This window comes from Charadrius vociferus, unplaced genomic scaffold (assembly GCF_000708025.1).
Source record: "Charadrius vociferus isolate BGI_N301 unplaced genomic scaffold, ASM70802v2 scaffold305, whole genome shotgun sequence".
NCBI lineage: Eukaryota > Metazoa > Chordata > Aves > Charadriiformes > Charadriidae > Charadrius > Charadrius vociferus.
The window spans coordinates 511,351-528,999 of NW_009648473.1; the positions used below are offsets into that span (position 1 = coordinate 511,351).

The window sequence follows — 17,649 nt, forward strand, 5'->3', positions numbered from 1 at the left end:
CTGCTGGTGGCTGTGCAAGTTCAGCCAGCCATTGTGTGCCAGCAATTTCCACCTGACATCTCTGTCAGCCAGGATACGGACCAGGCCCTCTGTGTTTTCCTGCACCTAAGCCCAGGAGACAACTGCGCTAAACCTGCCCCATCTCTTTCCCGCACAGGGATTCCCTTAGCCGACAAAGGGACCCTCTCAACAGCAGGGTGGAGAAGGCAAGGGAGCTCCAGTTTTCTGCAGCTGTCCTGTCCTGTCCTGCTTCTGGGGAGGCTTAGTCTCCTCTGAGGGAATGAAAGCGTGGCCACGTGTTTTATTCTTGGCTCCTGGTAGCTGAGAGTGAGCAACTCCGCTTCCTCTGTAAAGGACAGCTTTAGATGACAAGCCCTAAAGTAAATGAGGAGCTCCTGTAAAGGAGTTGGCCTGTTGGCATCGTCTGCGCTGCGAAGCCCTCAGCGGTCAAACGAACTGCGCCAGTCCTGCGGTCTGTAAGGCTGTGGCGAGGAGTGCCTGTGGTACCTGTTGTAATTACATTTGCCACGTGAGGGCAGTCAAAGAATGGTTTTGCAGTTTTGAGGCGCCAACTGCCCAATCTTGGGCTGGACTGGGGCACCCGCCTGGGGCACTGGCCCTACGCCTCCTGGGGGGTGGCTTCCTGAGCTATACTTCTGCCAGCAGTTTTGGGACTCCTGCAGCAGGGGCCCCTAACCTGCCCTTCGGCACAAACCTACAAACAGCTGTTTTCCCTACTGCAGGGAAAATGCTGCTCTGCAATGCAGTAAGCACAGGGATGCTCTGTCCCGCTGGCAGCTCTGCTGCTCTGCCTGCTGGCACGGAGTCCTCAGGCCCTGGGATAACTCCCGGGACATTTTCCTCCTTGTAGGCAAAGGACAGATGCACCCCATCTTTTCTGCACTGCCTCTACCAGGAGCATTAATTTGCTGACCTTCTTGTGTAGGGACCTGCTTGTTCTCTGCACCTCTCCCCTCCCTCGGCCTACTTGTCATGTGCCATTGTGGCCCAAATGGCGCTGAAGCTCCTTGGTCAGGAGGCACTGCTTGACAACCACAGCTTTTCTGTGGCTGTATTCGGGTTAGCTGTGTTGTCTGTATGATTTGTAGGATCCTGACACAGCTCCTGAGCAGGCCTATTTGCGACTTGTCAGAGTGGAGAATTGTCAATAAAATGCCAGTGTGTGGCCGGCCGCAGCAGCATGCCAGCAGCTTGCATGTCTTCTGCATGGCCTCAGCATGATTGTTTGTAAAAAAACGATTCACACAAAGGCTGCCTGAAAATTCATTTCACTCACAAATTACCCAGTGACACTTTACAGCTTTTAAGGGTGTGTTTTCAGAGAGGAGTTAACTGGCCATTTGCTTCTGCTCTCATCCTGCTGGCAAAAATAAAAAGATCTCTGGTTCAGGTAAGGGATGCTTAAAATGGAGAACTGCAGGACTTCTGCTGGGTTTAGAATTAGGGCTTGAACTCTGGTGATGGCAGAGCGTATTGCTTATGGTGAGAAAACTCTCGGCTGAGTTGAACGGGCTGAAAATGCGTTAATCTGAATAGAGCTAAAGAAAGTTACTCCTGTTTTAAAAATAGCTTTCCTTTTTGAAAATATAGCTTTGAACAATTACAGAAAGTGATGTTTCAAAGCAGTATGTTTCAGAAATGGGGAGACCCTGTTCATTTTCTTCAGTGACTCAGCTACACACAGACTGAGCAGAGAGCATCATTTCCCATCAAAGTTGTTTGTTTCTTTTTTGACCCTGTGACATCCTGAGCTAAGTTTCTAGCAGTTTTGCAGAACTTAGTGGTGAAGACTGAACTATTTCAAGTGAGGTGCCCACCACAGCATAGGCTGGCTCTGGAAAGTTTTAACAAATCTTGTTCTCTCTTTCTGATAAAAGTTTAGGGAAAACAGATGGTGTGCCTCACTTCAGAGGGGTGTTTGTGGGCTTTTGCTTGAGCCAATATAGAGATATCCCAATACAAAGCTTTACTGCAGCATGGCATTCACTTGAGAGGACCTCTCCTCTACCTATGGAAGCTGTATGCCTAATTTCTTTCAGACATAGGAAGGAAATGTTCTGTGAAGATATGGTTGAATAATTAAAGATTTTTTTTTTTAATATAGATTAGTTTTTTGGCTGTCCTGTTTTTTGACCATTTTACCTTGCAATATCAGTTTCCTCTTATCATGGGTGCAACAATTTACTGAGCAGGATGCTCGTTCAGAGGGCTGGTAAATGGGCTGGACAAATGCCATCCCCTGCCCTGAAGTGTTTCAGTTCCAAAGGCACAGGGGTGTACTGTGCAGCACAGGGCAAACCCAAGCCAAGCACACGTGGTGACTGGATCACTTTTGGGTAAGGGAATTTTCCAGCACCTGAAAAAAAGGTCTTTGTTAAGGAAAGCACAAAGATGCTGAGGTGCATGGAGAAGAGTTGGGTTCTGGCATCTCTGGAGAGACAGCTCTTTGCGAAAGGTGAAAACACTTAAAAGAAGCAGGTGGTCTCTTGAAGAAGAAAATTTGATCTGAAAATCTGACTTTCAATGAAACAAAATGTTGTACAGAAGGTTTTCAAGCAGAACTATTCAAAAAGTGTAATAGTAGTAGACTGGCCCATAGGTGGCATGCAAAATATCTGTTTGAAGAGAATAGAGGGAATAAGAGACAAAACAGAAACAAAACTCCAGAAATGCCAATTTTCCACTGATTTTGATGAAAGAGGGATCAGTCTCTAAAACATTATTAATTGTGCCATTTTATTCTTAGAGAATTTTAATGCGAAGTTAAGGGAAAAAGTATTTTGCTCTTTAATCTATCTCCTTGTATCCTTTTTTTTTGAAGGTTCGTACAAAAGATCGTGTCTTTGACAGCATAAGTCATCTCATCAATCATCATCTCGAGAATAATTTGCCAATAGTTTCTTCTGGGAGTGAACTCTGCCTGCAGCAGCCTGCTGAGAGGAAGCACTGACTCCAGATAACTATTTTAGTTTTTGTAATTTGCAAGCTACAACTGGTGGAAATCACAGACCTGAAAAAACATGTGCATTAAAAAAAAATAGCATATTCACACATTCACCAGTATGTTTTCTTTAGGTTTAAGAAACCTCATTTCACACGGTATACTTGGAAATTCTCAATGCTTTATGTAGACATGAAGTCACAGCAGAAGGCTTTCTTAAAAATTAATTTCAATAAAATTCTTCAGATTCTCTAATGTGAATATTGATAGTGTATATATACACATTATATATATAAATACAGTCTATATTTATATTTTTCAAGTCAGTCTGTTGACGGTATAGAACTATCTTCTGTGCCATGTGTTTTTACCAGAAGAAAAATGCCGGTTGTGATTGTTCAGATAAAAATAGAATTCAACAGTCTCAATTTCTTGAGAAAATGAATATTAGGAATATTATTTCTGATTTTACCTAAGAAGCACAACTATGGGGATAACAGGTGGATTATGCTGGTTAACCATGGAAGGAGTCTGAATTCAGCAACTAGTATTCCAACTCGGAAATTTAGCATAAAATTATTTTTAAAAGCGTTATTTGGTGTCACTGATATCAAAATCATTTTATCTTTCTGATGTCAAGTTTGAATTCTTATATGATGCTACTCAAAACATTTGTATCTTGCTTTAACAATGATTTGGTGTGATCTCTCTGTGTACAAAGTGTGTGCGTTTGATTTTTCTAATGATAATATAACAATATTCTGTAACTTTAATTTATTAATTTGAGTGCTAAGGTTATTTAAGTAGTTCGCTGCTTATGGTTAAGATCTAGATGTCCTTGACTACCAGTCTCCAATAAGATGTTACATACCGATTAGGCAAGTTCAAATAACTTGTGTTTAACAGGTTTAATGCAAAATGTACATGGTTGGTCAAAGACATATCTGAAAAATCTTTTCTTCTTATAAACAGTGAGAACTATCATGACTCAGTGGTCAGTTTTGCAAATGATGTCATTCACGTTTACCAGCCAAGGCATAACTTGACTTTGAGCTTCAGCAAGCGATAGGTATTGCAAATACAATGCTTTTCTCTAATTATCAAGGTGAAAGATACATGTGCACAAAACATGCATTTCTGGCAGAAATGTCCTTGGCTTTAGGTATGGGGAAATGTTTTAAGGAAGGTTTGTACTATTCAAATAAAAGCACTGTATGAAGTTATTTTCCTATTTTATGATGCTGATCAAGAGCCAAATTCAACAGACACCGTTCCTGTAAAGACAAAGTTTGTGCCGGAGTCAGGATTTCACCTTCAGCATTCCAAGGTCTTCTCTAACACCAGTGTCTGAAATCAAATCTTCAGACTTGATTCATAAAGGCCAAGACTCAGCAGGTTAAGTCTAGGTTAAGCACCTGCCTTAAGCACCATCATCATGGTCCCCAGGCATCATGCTGTGCAGTAAGATGAGGAGAATTTATAAAATTTATACCACAGTGCGATTGCTGCTGGCACATCAAGTGCCAGATGCCAGCTACAATGTATTCATAATAGAATTGATGCATATTTAGATATTTGTAAGTAGCAAATGCTCCATTTGAAAACTAGCAGAGTTTTGCAGCCTCCAGGAAATGCACAGTGCTAAAGGGGAAATTTGGAACTTGTGAATGTTTTGACAACAGGTTACAAATTCTGCTCTGCTTTCAAGCCTTTGTTCCTAGCATCCAATGTCTATCTATCTGAAGTAAGTGGCAGGACCAAGAATTTATTAATTTTGCATAAACAAAGCCTAAGCTGAAGAAACAGACACACTTCCCATTTTATCTTCAAGACATTTTCAACGTATGTCTGCATAATATCCAAATTTAGATTTACCTTAGCGTTCTCTCAGAAGCATGTTTATTTGCACGGTCTTTTTGGCCAAAGCCAGGGTTGCCCTCTCCACAAATCCACGCTTGCTCAAAGCTGTCAGGACATGGGCAAATTCCCACTAATGTGCTCAGCTGTACTTACTGTACTCACTCACACACAGTGCCTGGGGACTGTGCTCTCATCTGCATTGGATGCAGCTGGAATGAGGGCAGGCCTGTGGAAGAGGTAACATGGACATACAATTTGCCTGCAGTTAAGCAGAGGCTTGGATAGGGAGTGAAAAGCTGTCTGGGGAGCCCAGGGATAAGAAATGTGAAGCCTGCAAACATGAGCAAATAGGCATATAAGCCACTAATGAGAATAGAGGGCTATCGCCAAATTATAAATGTGCTAACTGATTGATAGGGTTAAAGCAGAACATCTGGGGAGGGGAACTGCAAAATACTTAGGCAATCCCTACAGCTCATCTCTTTTTGAGACATTTGTGTTTATAAGCCCTGATCTGTTCCTCTGCATCCTCCAACACAAGTACCTTGTATGCTTCCACTGAGAAAAAGCAGGGCTTTTTTTTTTTTTCTGTCTCAGTAAGGGAGATAAGATTTCTGAGATACACATTTCTAGCAAAAGGACCATATAGGGGAAAAGCTAAATGAAGAGTGCTTAAACCTTGTTTAACAACAGAACAGGCCATGGAAACCAAAGGAAGAAAGAAGCTAAAGCTGCGTGACTCATTCTGCTACTTCACTTTGAGGGATATAGCACGGATGACTCAGAAAAGGAAGGTAGCCTCACATTTTGAGATTAAGATGCAGATTTACATTTTATGTAGATACCATGAAGGTCAAATAACACAGGTCGAATGACAGCTTTTTCCAGCAGTCCTCCTTTTTCTTCAGCGAGGCAAAACCCACCAAATACACGCAGGCAAATACTCTTTCAAAATAAGTGAATTTTTTTATTAAATGAAGAATGTAAAGATTAAAATTGGTATATATTTGTGTCCTTTGTGGCTGGATTGGTGTGATAACTGCTTCTCAGTAAAGTCCTGTAGAGTTAAACCTTGAAAGAAACCAAGTTTCTTCTTTTGAGGTAAATGTTTTTCTTTGCATTGTGTGGGCAGCAACAACAAAATAAAAAATTTACTATTTTGCTGAAAAAGGGAGTTTGACTGTACATTTGTTATTTATTAATATTTATTACTTTTAGAAACATTTTTAACTGAGAATTGCAGGAAAAATAGTGTGTGTGGAAATATTGTGATCATTTATATTCCCAATGATTTTTGTGAATCTCAAGTTTTTGCCTTGCTGTGGTATTCTGGCTATAGAGGCCAATTTTGTCACTGAGGAAGTCCTTGAGCAACAGAATTTGGAATATAAGTGTCATGCAACTGTTTTCTGATTATTCAGTTTGTATATGATTAACCAAAGTAATAAAATAATAAGCACTACCATCAAATTGAAATGCACGTAAAGTGAGCTTGAGTCTGTTCTCCTATGCCCAGGTTCCCTAATGGCCTAATTTGTTTGGGAGGGATTTTTTTATTTACCTGAAGGGATGTCCAGTTTGTTGCAGAATAAATGAAATTCTGCAGGGTTTACCTGGATATTGAATATAAATCAATAAATCATAGAATCATATAATTGTCTAGGCTGGAAGACACCCTTGGGATCATTGAGTACAACCATCTACCCTACTCTACAAAGTTCTCCCCTACACCATATCCCCCAACACCACATCTAAACAGCTCTTAAACACATCCAGGGATGGTGACTCAACTACCTCCCTGGGCAGCCTATTCCAGGGCCCAACCACTCTTCCTGTGAAAAATTCTTTCCTAATGTTCAGTCTAAATCTGCCCTGTTGGACCTTGAAGCCATTCCCTCTCGTTCTGTCATTAATTAACTACTGTCATTAATGAACTACTCATCTCAGTAGAAACAGGGATGAAAAATGTCAGAGGAGCAAATGGTACATAAGGATTTTGACTTTAGTTACCTTACTTTGACTTTACACCAGAGGAGCTCCACTTACTTTGACAGAGGCAACATTGATTTATATGAGTTTATTTTCAACAAATACCATTTTCATGATGCATGTAATTGCTTGTACAGGCCCTCTCTCTGGGCCAGATGATGACCTCTCCTGAAGAGGCAGTATTCCTGCTTGTCACACTGAATAGTTGAGGGTAGTCAACTCCATGGTCTTTCTGTGGAGAGTGACTGCAAGGACAAGGTCCATGCAAGAGCAGCTATTTCGTGTACCATGGAGAGGAGAAAGGCTCCACATCAGATGGAAGCTTAGCTGGGCTGATGTTCCCCAAACCCTTGTCCTCCACTGCCTGCCTGCCTCCTTGCAAAGGCCCTTCCCTCTTACCTGCTTGGAGAAAAGCTAAGCCTGGACATGTCCTGGGAGGTTACGTTGCTGTTGGGGAGAAGAAATGCAGCTCTGAAGGCAGCATGGGCACCAGCACACCTCTGCATGCCTCTGCATGGTGCCTCCAGACCACTTCAGGTGCCAGGAGGCCTCAGGGCTGCTTCAAGCCTCGTGGCGAAGCAGAAACCCCCGATGACTGCTGCCGTGCCTGCCCACCATGGGTTTTGCCATGAGTGTCCCCAGGCCTGGGGCGGCCATGGGAGTCCACAGCTCCCAGCAAAGTCTGTGGGACTGAGGTGTGCCCTTGGTTGTGTTGGTGTGTTAAAAGGTACTACCTAGGGGTGGGCACCTGTACAGCTCCGCCCAGCAGGGGCGGACTGGCTGCTCTCGGGACCCCAGCTTTTTGGCACTTGATGCCAAGGCGTGTTTTCCATTGCCTGACTAGAGCAGTTGGAAAGGACAAACCCTGTAGGCAGCGCGACACCCCAGTTACAATCGCTCCTTGTAAAAATGTGCTTTTCCAAGGGAGCAGCCACACGCGGTGCTGCCAGAGCAGGCAACCCTCTGAGCAGGGGAGCCCAGGGACCGAGCCTGACCCTGGGAAAGCAGGGGCAAAGCCTTCCTCTGGCCCCGGGGATGGCGAAGGCAGAGCCTGATGCCTTCAGCTGTGCCGCATTCCCATAGGTACCGCTTGCAGGCAGGTGTTTAAATGCATGTTTTCCATAGAAGGCCAAAACCTTTTTGACAGTTCTTTGAAAAATGACTGCTACACGACAACTTCAGTTCAAAGGTTTGAGATTTAATTAAAAGTTTTCAAAATGTTTACGGTACCTAATGAGTTGAAAATACTCTGTAAGACTGTTGGCAATAAAAGACTCTTGGAAAGCATCTTGTGAAAGCTTTTTTTTTCTTTTTAGGTGATTACATTTACTTTGTAATCTAGAACCAAAATAAATATTCAAATTCATGAAATAATATGAATGAAATGTTATAGTCTCCTTTGTAGCTTTTGCTTCATGTAAAACCAATTGAGAAAGGGGGACCTGATTCCGTTTCTTATATGCTCAAATCAGCCTATATGATAAAAAGCTTGGATTCTGGGATGTATTTTAAGGAATTTTCTGATATTTTAAGGTGAAGGAAGCTATTCTCCATCGTTTTCCAGCTTCAAGGATAGCACATCTTCCTGGTTGTTTATGGTCCACTGCTGTTAAGCTGTCGGGTTGTCCTACCTTAAAATTTTGCTCTGAAATCTTCCAGAATCTGTGCTTTACCTAATATATCCCAGTGGGACGTACCCACTGAACACTGTATCCACAATAGTTTTCTTCTCTTCGGTCATAAGTACTCCGTAAATTATATTATCAGTGTTACATGTGAACCCCTGAATCTTAGGAGCCTGCTTCAAGTACAGCAGGGTAGTGAACCAATAAAATATCCCCACAGCTCCAAAATAAGAGAAGGAAATCAAAGTAGAGTGAAAGGTTTTTGTACAGACTCACAATCACATGGCCTCCAATAGTGGATTTGCTTGCATTACTTGTACCTTGCATCAACTCTGTCAATAGCTATGACTAGAATTCAGATGTTCAAACTCACTTTTATGTGCATGTTCTTGGACTTTGGCTATTAAATATAATATTTTTTTTTTTCACCTAAATAGCGAGAACCATGTAAGATTCTTGACGTGAGAGTTGGTGTGGGGTCAGCCACAATGTTTTCTCAAACCGTTGTGTTGCTAAGGCTCTTTCTGCTCTACAATAGCAAGGAATGCTGGCACGTGCCACAACCTCATGAACATTTAGAAATATGCAAATATTTTAGCTGGCAGTTTCCAAAGACACAACTTCAGGGGAGAAGCTTTCCACACGGAAAATACAGCCAAATAGCACTGTAAGATCTAAAAACCTAAGCAAGCCATGGCAATACAATGTCACCAGTTCTATTTCTCACAAAGCTACAGAGCTGCTGACCCAGCCTGTATCATATCATGTGTAGCTTAGTTTAGCTTTTTCTTCTTCTCTAAGTGCACTGCTCTTCAACATTTTTGGTAGAAATTATTTTGCATTTACTACTCTCTTTCACAGTTATTTCATTCAAACACAGTTTTTCTTTGTTTTTACACTTTTCTAACAGCATAAAACATTTACAAGCAGACTGTTAACTTGTAAAAGATAATCACAATGCAAACCTCTACATTTTAAAGGCTTTTGCTACACACATTACACAACTTACACACTGTACATACTTGGGAAGGGTCTCATGCTGCTGCTTTAAATGATTAAGACCGGAGTAAAGCTAAGGATGAGCTCTTTCAGGCTGTGTATTAAAAAAGCCTCAACTACTTCTGATTGTACATAAGGCAGGGTGTGGTTTGAGACATTAAACACAAATCTTTGAAAGAGCTCAATAAAGTTGGATGCTTACATTCTTACTGAAAGACAATGGGAACTCATCTCAGAATTTCCCATCAACCTCCACTGAAGCCCCCAGACATAAAGTACTACTGATGGAAGTACCACGGGCCACTTCCATGGGGACTTGAAACCAGATGTTTATGAAGTCCCAACTGCTCTAGGACTCAGAGAATCCCTCCGATGCTGAACAACATCCTGTACTGAGGCTGGTAAGGCAGTGATGAACCACTAAGTTGTTTTCATACAGGTTTCTCTGGAGCGGCCTCTCAAAAGAGGAAGTCTGGGGCTCCAGGAAAGTTGGAAGGTCTTCCAAACTAAACAGGCTTTCATTCCAGATCCAAGGCAAAAGTGCCCGGAGACAGTAGGAGCGTAGGGTCCCACTGCCAGAAAATGGGATCTCGTCCCACTGGCTGAACTTCTTCCCAGGGAGAGTTTCTAACACAATCCCATGCTGTGGTAGTGCCTGGAGAAAAAAGAAGGAACTCCACAGGGACCTGTTTGTGGTTCATTGATTTCTGAAATGATACGTCTCTGTTTCAGAACTGAAGAATCTCAGCTTAGGTAGTGCATTCACAATGTACACAGGTTTACATAGGTTTGACATACGTTTTTAAATACATTGGAAATAGTAAGTAAAAATATATGCATTGAAACAGTACATACACTTGATACATGTGTATTGTTGGGTCACATTTTAACTACTTTAAATAGCAAACATATATAGTCTCTCTCAATGGTTATTTACTACTGCTTGTTTAAAAGAAGTTGTGAAATGTCACAGTGACAACTATCATGTTGTCTCTCACTAAACATAAAAAGTTTGAGTAATAGTGGAAAAAATAAAAATACTGCATTGATAAGACATATTAAGGTTCCTGTCAGTTAAAAGCTACTACTTCATATATTTTCAAATATCCCCATTGAAACACATCTATCTATTTGTATAATTTGTCACCTTACACTGTATACTGCAATACAATGTTTAGCATATTGTAAACTTTTACCAAACAATGACTTTTTAATAACGAATTGTACAAATATACAGCTATTTATACCACATACATATAAGGTCATTAACATAACAGCAAGATACATATAGAGAACTATAATCACCACCATATGTAATGAGCTTTTCTCTGTCAGCAATAACCAGGCTCATTTTCTGATCGTCAGCAGCATGTAGTGAATGCTGAAGTTTGTAACAGGTTTTATTGATGTCTTGCAAGATCAGGCAGTGCCAAATGCAGCCTCATCATGCAATGCCATCGTGGTGCACCATGTCATTAGATGTGCATGAACTCTGTACTGGCTGTTGGGTAGCACGAAAGTTTTTTTCTGAATCAGGTGTGTTACTGAATGAACACCCAAAGCAAATGATTGGTGATAAATAAGTCCTCAAAGTTAAATAAGTGGTTAGTGTTTTGCCCTATAACTTAAGTGCATGAATACTTAAACTACAATTGTAGTTTAAATCTAAAAGCCACAGAAAGGTATTTGTCTCGAGGAGTCCTTTACTTACAGAAGTTTCCATTGTGAAATGAAGATTCTTTTTTCTCAGCGATACACGAGGGAACATTCATCTGTGGGAAATCTTCCTTTGGCTTCTGGGTATTGCTGCTGCTGGATTTACTTCGACTGTGATCTGGCGTGGGCTGAATAGGCAAGGATCTGGCCACCTTGGATTTCACCAGGCAGCCACAAACAAGGCGAAAGAAAGCCCGACGCATTTCCTTACTGGCCAGAGTGTAGATGATGGGGTTCATTGCAGAATTGATGACTGCCAGAGCAATAAACCAGTTGGCTTTGTACAAGATAGAGCACTCCTTGACTCTGCAGGCCACATCAATGAGGAACAGGATGAACAGTGGAGACCAACAGGCAATGAAGACACTAACAACGATCACGACAGTCCTAAGGAGTGCCATGGACCGCTCCGAGTTATTGTGGTTAGTGACATTACGACTGCTGGACTTTACCAGGATGTAGATACGGGCATAAAGGATGACAATGGCAACCAAAATGGCTATGAAGATACTAATGCAGAACACGACATACTTCTTGGAGTATAGAGGCAAAATTGTTGAGCAATCGGGTAAGTTGTTTATACAGTTCCAGCCGAGGATGGGTAAGGCACCCAAGGAAATTGAAATAAGCCAGCAGGTACCAATGAGAAGGAATACTCTGTATTTTTTATTTGCATCGTAAGGCCTCATTTTGATCATGGTCAAATGCCGCTCAATAGCTATTGCTAGTAAGCTGAAAGTGGAGGCTCCCAGGGCCACAAACATGCTGCCTTCCCTAATGAACCAGATTGTGGAGGACAAGCTTAGAGTTTTCTTCCCAGACATAAGAATGTTTACTTTGTAAACAATCCCAGCTAAAAGATCACAGAGAGCTAGATTGCCAATAAAGAAGTACATGCGGTTGTGAAATTTATTGTTTTTCCATATGGCAATCAACACCATCAAGTTTTCCAGGACTATGAAACTACACAGGATCAGAAATGCAATAGTGGGAAGGTCTATGCTATCAGTTGCCTTTTCCCTTAAAATAAGCTTTCCTGTGTAATTATAATGCAGTACGATCAGAGAGTCCATCTCTTCATTTACTTGAGGGCCCACAAGAGCATCAGGTGGCACGGTAACTGCTGCCATCATTTGTTTGCTGATGCCGGATTGTTCTTCTTTAGTATCACAAGAATTTAGTTCCGATAATTTTCCACAAGAGGGAGATCAAGCCACGTTCCTCCAAGCACTCCTCTGGGCAAGCAGTGGGTATTTCCAGCTCCAGCAAGCCTCGCATATTAATTCAGGAGAGTGGCTCACAAACCAGGGTCTGAAAATAAAAACAAGTGCAACATAAATCCCACTGTCTTCCCATGTCACCCACGGCCCACACGGGTGTTCAAGCCACAACATACACCCGGGATCTGAGAGGGACGCTGACTATGAGGGAGCACTGAGGTCTAGCATTGCTGCACGCTTATCAAGGTAGCTGAGGGTAAGCCGTCGGTCACGGTCTGCACAGATGCAGCTCTGCTGCAGAAATATGACGGCAACATGGAGAACTGCTCATAGGTGTTCCCCCCTGCAAAATTTACATGCTGAAAAAAACGCAGAGGAACAGTGAGAAAGAATTAGCGAAGTGTCCCAGCAAGCCCCAGGGTGCACGGCAACCAGCTCACTCCTTCTCAAAAAGACTTAAGTGTACATGGCACTACCAAAACACCACCCCACCACTGCTGCCTAAGCAGCAGCAGGGCAAGATCACTCCTTTCTAAGCTTGTCCCTGTTCCCCATGCACATCTAACGTTAATAGCAAAGAGCCTGAGAAAGTTGGTGTCATCTTGGTGCCAGTGTGCGTGTTGCCAATGACTAAAATAACTTCCCACCCTTAGCCGTAAAAAATTATGCTATTTACAATTAAGGAAATACTCTGAAAGCCAGTCATCATAAAACCAATCCTACTTCCCATTCAAATTAGTTGGATTTCTGCTACCCTTTTTCAAACAAACATAGCAAGTCACATGTCTGTAAGTATCTCTTTCCTTTATGTTTCACTTTACTTTTTTTTTTCCTTTCCATCTGTATACAAGACATACATTTAAAGTTGTTGGGTTTTTTTTGAATAAAAAATTGTTTTACCAACTTTAATTGTCCTTCTCAATTTACTCCTGTTTTTCTTTATGACTTAGACTAACTGCAATGTTTTCCCACAGACTTTGATAGGTTGCACTTTTGCAGCAGATTCTCTGAGCTGTCTTTTTTCCATTGCCGTACATAAATATGGGAAGAGATATGCACAGCTTTGTAAAAATATCAGAAGATGTCAGAAGCACTTACTATTTCACCAGAAATGTTACAGTTTAGTTGCTATGTACTGCAATGAGACTCAGTGCTCATGCCCCAAACGTATGTATTAAGAACGAACAGATAATCAATTTTTCAGCTTGGTAACCAAACCAGGATGGAGATGAGGAGAGAAATGCTTCCATCTGAACCAAATTTGTGAAGATTTAATTTTTTTCTGGGACAGGCAAGAAAATAAAAAGTTGTGCTGGATGGGAGGACATTTTACATTGGCCCAAAATGAAATAGCTAAGTTTAGGGAACTCTTTAAGAGCTACAGCTCCTGCCTTTACCATTTATTTACTCAAGGGTTACGAGCATTTCTCAATCATGTGAAAGACACTTTCAAAGGATGGGTATTAAGGGAAGAAGTTGAGATCTCAACCTCTGCTAGACACCAACACACTGTCAATTTTCAGCCTGCAGCCTGTACATCCCAAGGAATATCTGATTACTCTGGGTAACAGAGTAGGCTTACCCTCAACAGGCTTAGGCTTAATATAGAAGTGTCTGTACTTTCATTGGAAAACAGCGGCCTTCCAGTACTTAAAGAGGGCCCACGGGAAAGATGGGGAGGGACTCTTCATCAGGTAATGTAGCAATAGGACGAGGGGTAATGGTTTTACACTGAAACAGGGTAGATTTAGATTAGATATTAGGATGAAATTATTTACTGTCAGAGTGGTGAGACAATGGAACAGGCTGCCCAAAGAGGTTGTGGATGCCCCATCCCTGGAAGTGTTCAAGGCCAGGTTGGATGGGGCTTTGAGCAACCTGATCCAGGGGGGGTGGAACCATATGATCTTTAAAGGTCCCTTCTGACCCAAACCATTCTGTGATTCTATACACTGGTTTCTGAAGATCACAAAAACATACGAGCCACTACCGTTCCAGCACTCTGTTTTGAGGACTTGAAAAGTACGAAATGCATTTTCAAGTGCCTTCTGGAAGAGGGGAGGCGCAAACCACATCCCAGATGAATGTAAAGAGATTTAAAAGGATGACCCACATCATATTTTCTCATCCTTTTCCTGGATTCCCTCCTTCAGAAAAGAAGTAATCTGACAAAAGCCTACAGTGAATTGACTTAAATTCTTTAGTATATTCAGGATGTTTTAAAATTATTTTCTGAGAAAATAATTTGCTATTTACCCATTATTATTATAATTATTATTATTTCCCCATTCTAGTTCTTAGGTCCAAACTACTTTGGTCAAGAGACCTGCTGGGAGAGACACATTATCCAAGAAACACAGTTGTTGCTTGGCGTCCTCGGTCTTTTTTACTCTGAAGATGACAGCAACCATCTCATTCATCTCCCAGGAGCAGAATTGGGCCCTCAAGTTGTTGCCCTCTTTTCTGAAGCATTGTAATAGTGAAGCTCTTCAACAGAACAACTTCACCTCAGCTAAGGTTCAATCTAATTGTAATTCAGTGTGCAATCTGCACACTGTTAACACAGAAACTATCACAGTCTTTCATTGTATTGGCTTATAACAAAATGCCACTGTGTCCGTATGAATTGCAAGTGCTTTTCACTGTAAAATAAACAATTACATTTGACTGGAAAAGTATTTGTTAATGATAGCTCAACTAGCAATACTCACTAGACTGGCTGATGGCTGCTTGAGAGAATAACGTAATTTGAGAGCACCACATGCAACAAAATAAATGTTTCTGTAAGTCTTTTGCAAACAGAGTTATCACACTGGTCTATCAAAGGACAAATATATTTATTTCTGTGAAGAAAATGATATGCCAGGCTTAGGACTTTATCAGCCACAACTCAGCAGCTGTAAATTGTCATGATTCTGCTAAAGGCAATGGTGCTATACCAGTTCCCCTGGCTGAAGGCATGGACAATGCACTCAATCAGCAGAAATCATAAAGAGCCTCTTCCACTGTTTGTAATTACCTTTTCTCTTTAAAGTATTACAGCAAACTTAGTATCACAAAAGTAAATCTTCGCCTCTGACAGGCTAGTGGCAACGTAATGGAGGCAGTAACATTACTATGTGACAGGACTCTCAGGGAATCAACGTTGCTCACAAGCCACTTGAAAGTTAACATAAATAATAATGTAATAAATTAAAATTTATTCTCTTCTGGCAGCAACATTTCCAGGTAGTATCTTTCAGCCATACTACGTTTTTGTTTTCCTTCTGCTTTGTAGCCAGTAACTCAGAAAGAACAATCATTTTTTAACAGTTAGAAAAATTACAGTTAGTTGTATATTATAGTAACAAGACAGCAGCTGCCAGGTCCAGGATATCTGTGTCGCTGCTTCCTGACAGCTCTACAACTCACTCCTCAAAACATCTTTGTCCCAGTCACATACAGAGGACTAGCCACTAGTTGCTAAGTATGGACCTCAGCACGAAATATTAAATAAAGGACTTGAAGACCCTCTCTGTGGCATGTTGTGTTACACATTGCCTTTGTTAGGCACCTCAATACTCTGAGCTCTTGATACTGCTGGAAATTAGTTTTATTGCTTCTAAAGCGAACCGGAGGATCCTCGTCGCTGCACCACCAGTACCACTAGAAAGATAAACCTATCAGCAGTGCAGGGGTAATCTGGCAACGGCCAAAACAGCGTTTGCTAAATTACTCTAATAAAGGCAGTGGTACACTGTCAAGAACCACAGTCACGTGGAGGACAATTCAGTCACTTCCTTCAGCTATTTGGCTGACCTTTGTCCTCCCTGCTCCAAGGATGGAGGGAGCAGTTGAGGTTGGCAGCAAGCACCATCATTTGCCCCTCCTGGGAAATCTCCCTACACACTGCCATGCTTTGGGGTTTCCACAGCAGTTAGTGCGGTCTCCTGCAGAGGTCAAGAATCCTAGTAGGGTCTAGCATCCTTCTAAATTGGAGCAGGGGGTCTCTACCATGGTTCATGTCCCTAGGGTCCACCAGTGTCTGTATGGTCCCTGTGCCACATGTGCCATGAGAAGGGCAATGCTGTGTGGTAGGCCAGGACTTCTTGATCTGCCCAATGGCACAGCACACCTTCACTGCCTTCTCCAGCCCCACTACACAGTGGTACAGGCAGAGACTCAGGGTTGTACCTCTCACCAGCTCCCCACAGACAACGCCCTGGGTAAGGCAGCTGGAGTCAACTTGCAATTTTCCTCTGGGAACGTGTAATTCCCAGTGCTACGAGGCAACAGGGAACTGGTGATAATGAGGATGCCAAAGCCCTTCAGCAACCATCCCGAGTACCTCTCCACTCTCTGCTCCCAGCAGGCGCTCTGGTAACAGTCTCACGGGGAGGTGAGGGCTTTTACCATCTCAGGAGTGACTGGGTACTTTAGAGCTGGAAGAGTAAGAAATTTCTATTTTCAAAACAGTGAGCCAAACTGCTCTTAATTTTCATGATATCCTGAAGTCAAAGCAACAAGTCAGAACAAAGCACAAGTGAGAATAAGACTTCACTTTCCACTACCTACTTTTGCCTACACAAGAGCACATGATGCTATGTGTTCAGTACACTGACTGTAATTCAGCTGGCAATCATATTTTCCTGCCTTCTGAACATCCACAAATAGATTTGACCAAAGAGACTGGACCCCCCTTTCACCATCACCACACACATTGTGGTTCTCCCTTCTCTTCCACACACAGCTTTGTGGCCACCAAAGACAATTTTAAGAAAGGCAAAGGAAAAGTCAAGAATGCATATCTGAAGCCAAGCTTTTGTATATTTTATTTATTTTTAAAGCCTTCCCAGATGAAAAGTAAACACGTGTAATTTATCAGGCACACCCTGGTAGTGTTAAATTTAAGAACAGAAAAGGCTTTTGAGAAGGGCAGCAGATTTCAATACACGTTTCCACTCTGAATTCGAGCTGTACTAGTTGCAAATAAAGTTTAGACAACAAACATCTGCTGCAGAACAATGTCTTGGACAACTCAAATAAACCTTAAAAAGATTATTATTTTTTTAAGTGAATGTGCTGGCAGCTTACAGCCTCAGAAAAGCCTTTAGTAAACGGTTATTTTTCTTGGCTTCTGTATTTCAGACATCAGTTTGTATTTTGTAATTCCGAGTAGCACAAATGCCTATCTCACAGAGGAGCTGCCGGCTGCTTTAATTCTCGCACGTTAAAGGAAGGCACGTTCACTTCTTCCCCCCTCGCCGGCTCCCACCGTTTCCGATCTAACCCGCCCCCC

At 41.9% G+C, this 17,649-nt stretch overlaps 2 protein-coding genes across 2 annotated transcripts in view; one reads left to right on the forward strand and one right to left on the reverse strand.

Moving 5' to 3' along the window:
* SHC3 (SHC (Src homology 2 domain containing) transforming protein 3) overlaps window positions 1–2,971 on the forward strand; it is a 57,110-nt gene extending 54,139 nt beyond the window's left edge. The window contains exon 12 of the mRNA XM_009885664.1: window positions 2,843–2,971. Coding sequence (XP_009883966.1) covers window positions 2,843–2,971 — 129 coding nt within the window. The remainder of the gene's footprint in view (window positions 1–2,842) is intronic.
* Window positions 2,972–11,138: 8,167 nt separating this feature from the next.
* S1PR3 (sphingosine-1-phosphate receptor 3) lies at window positions 11,139–12,284 on the reverse strand. Its single transcript, XM_009885665.1, has one exon. It carries the CDS (start codon window positions 12,282–12,284, stop codon window positions 11,139–11,141), a length of 1,146 nt encoding a protein of 381 aa, XP_009883967.1.
* Window positions 12,285–17,649: the final 5,365 nt, after the last annotated feature.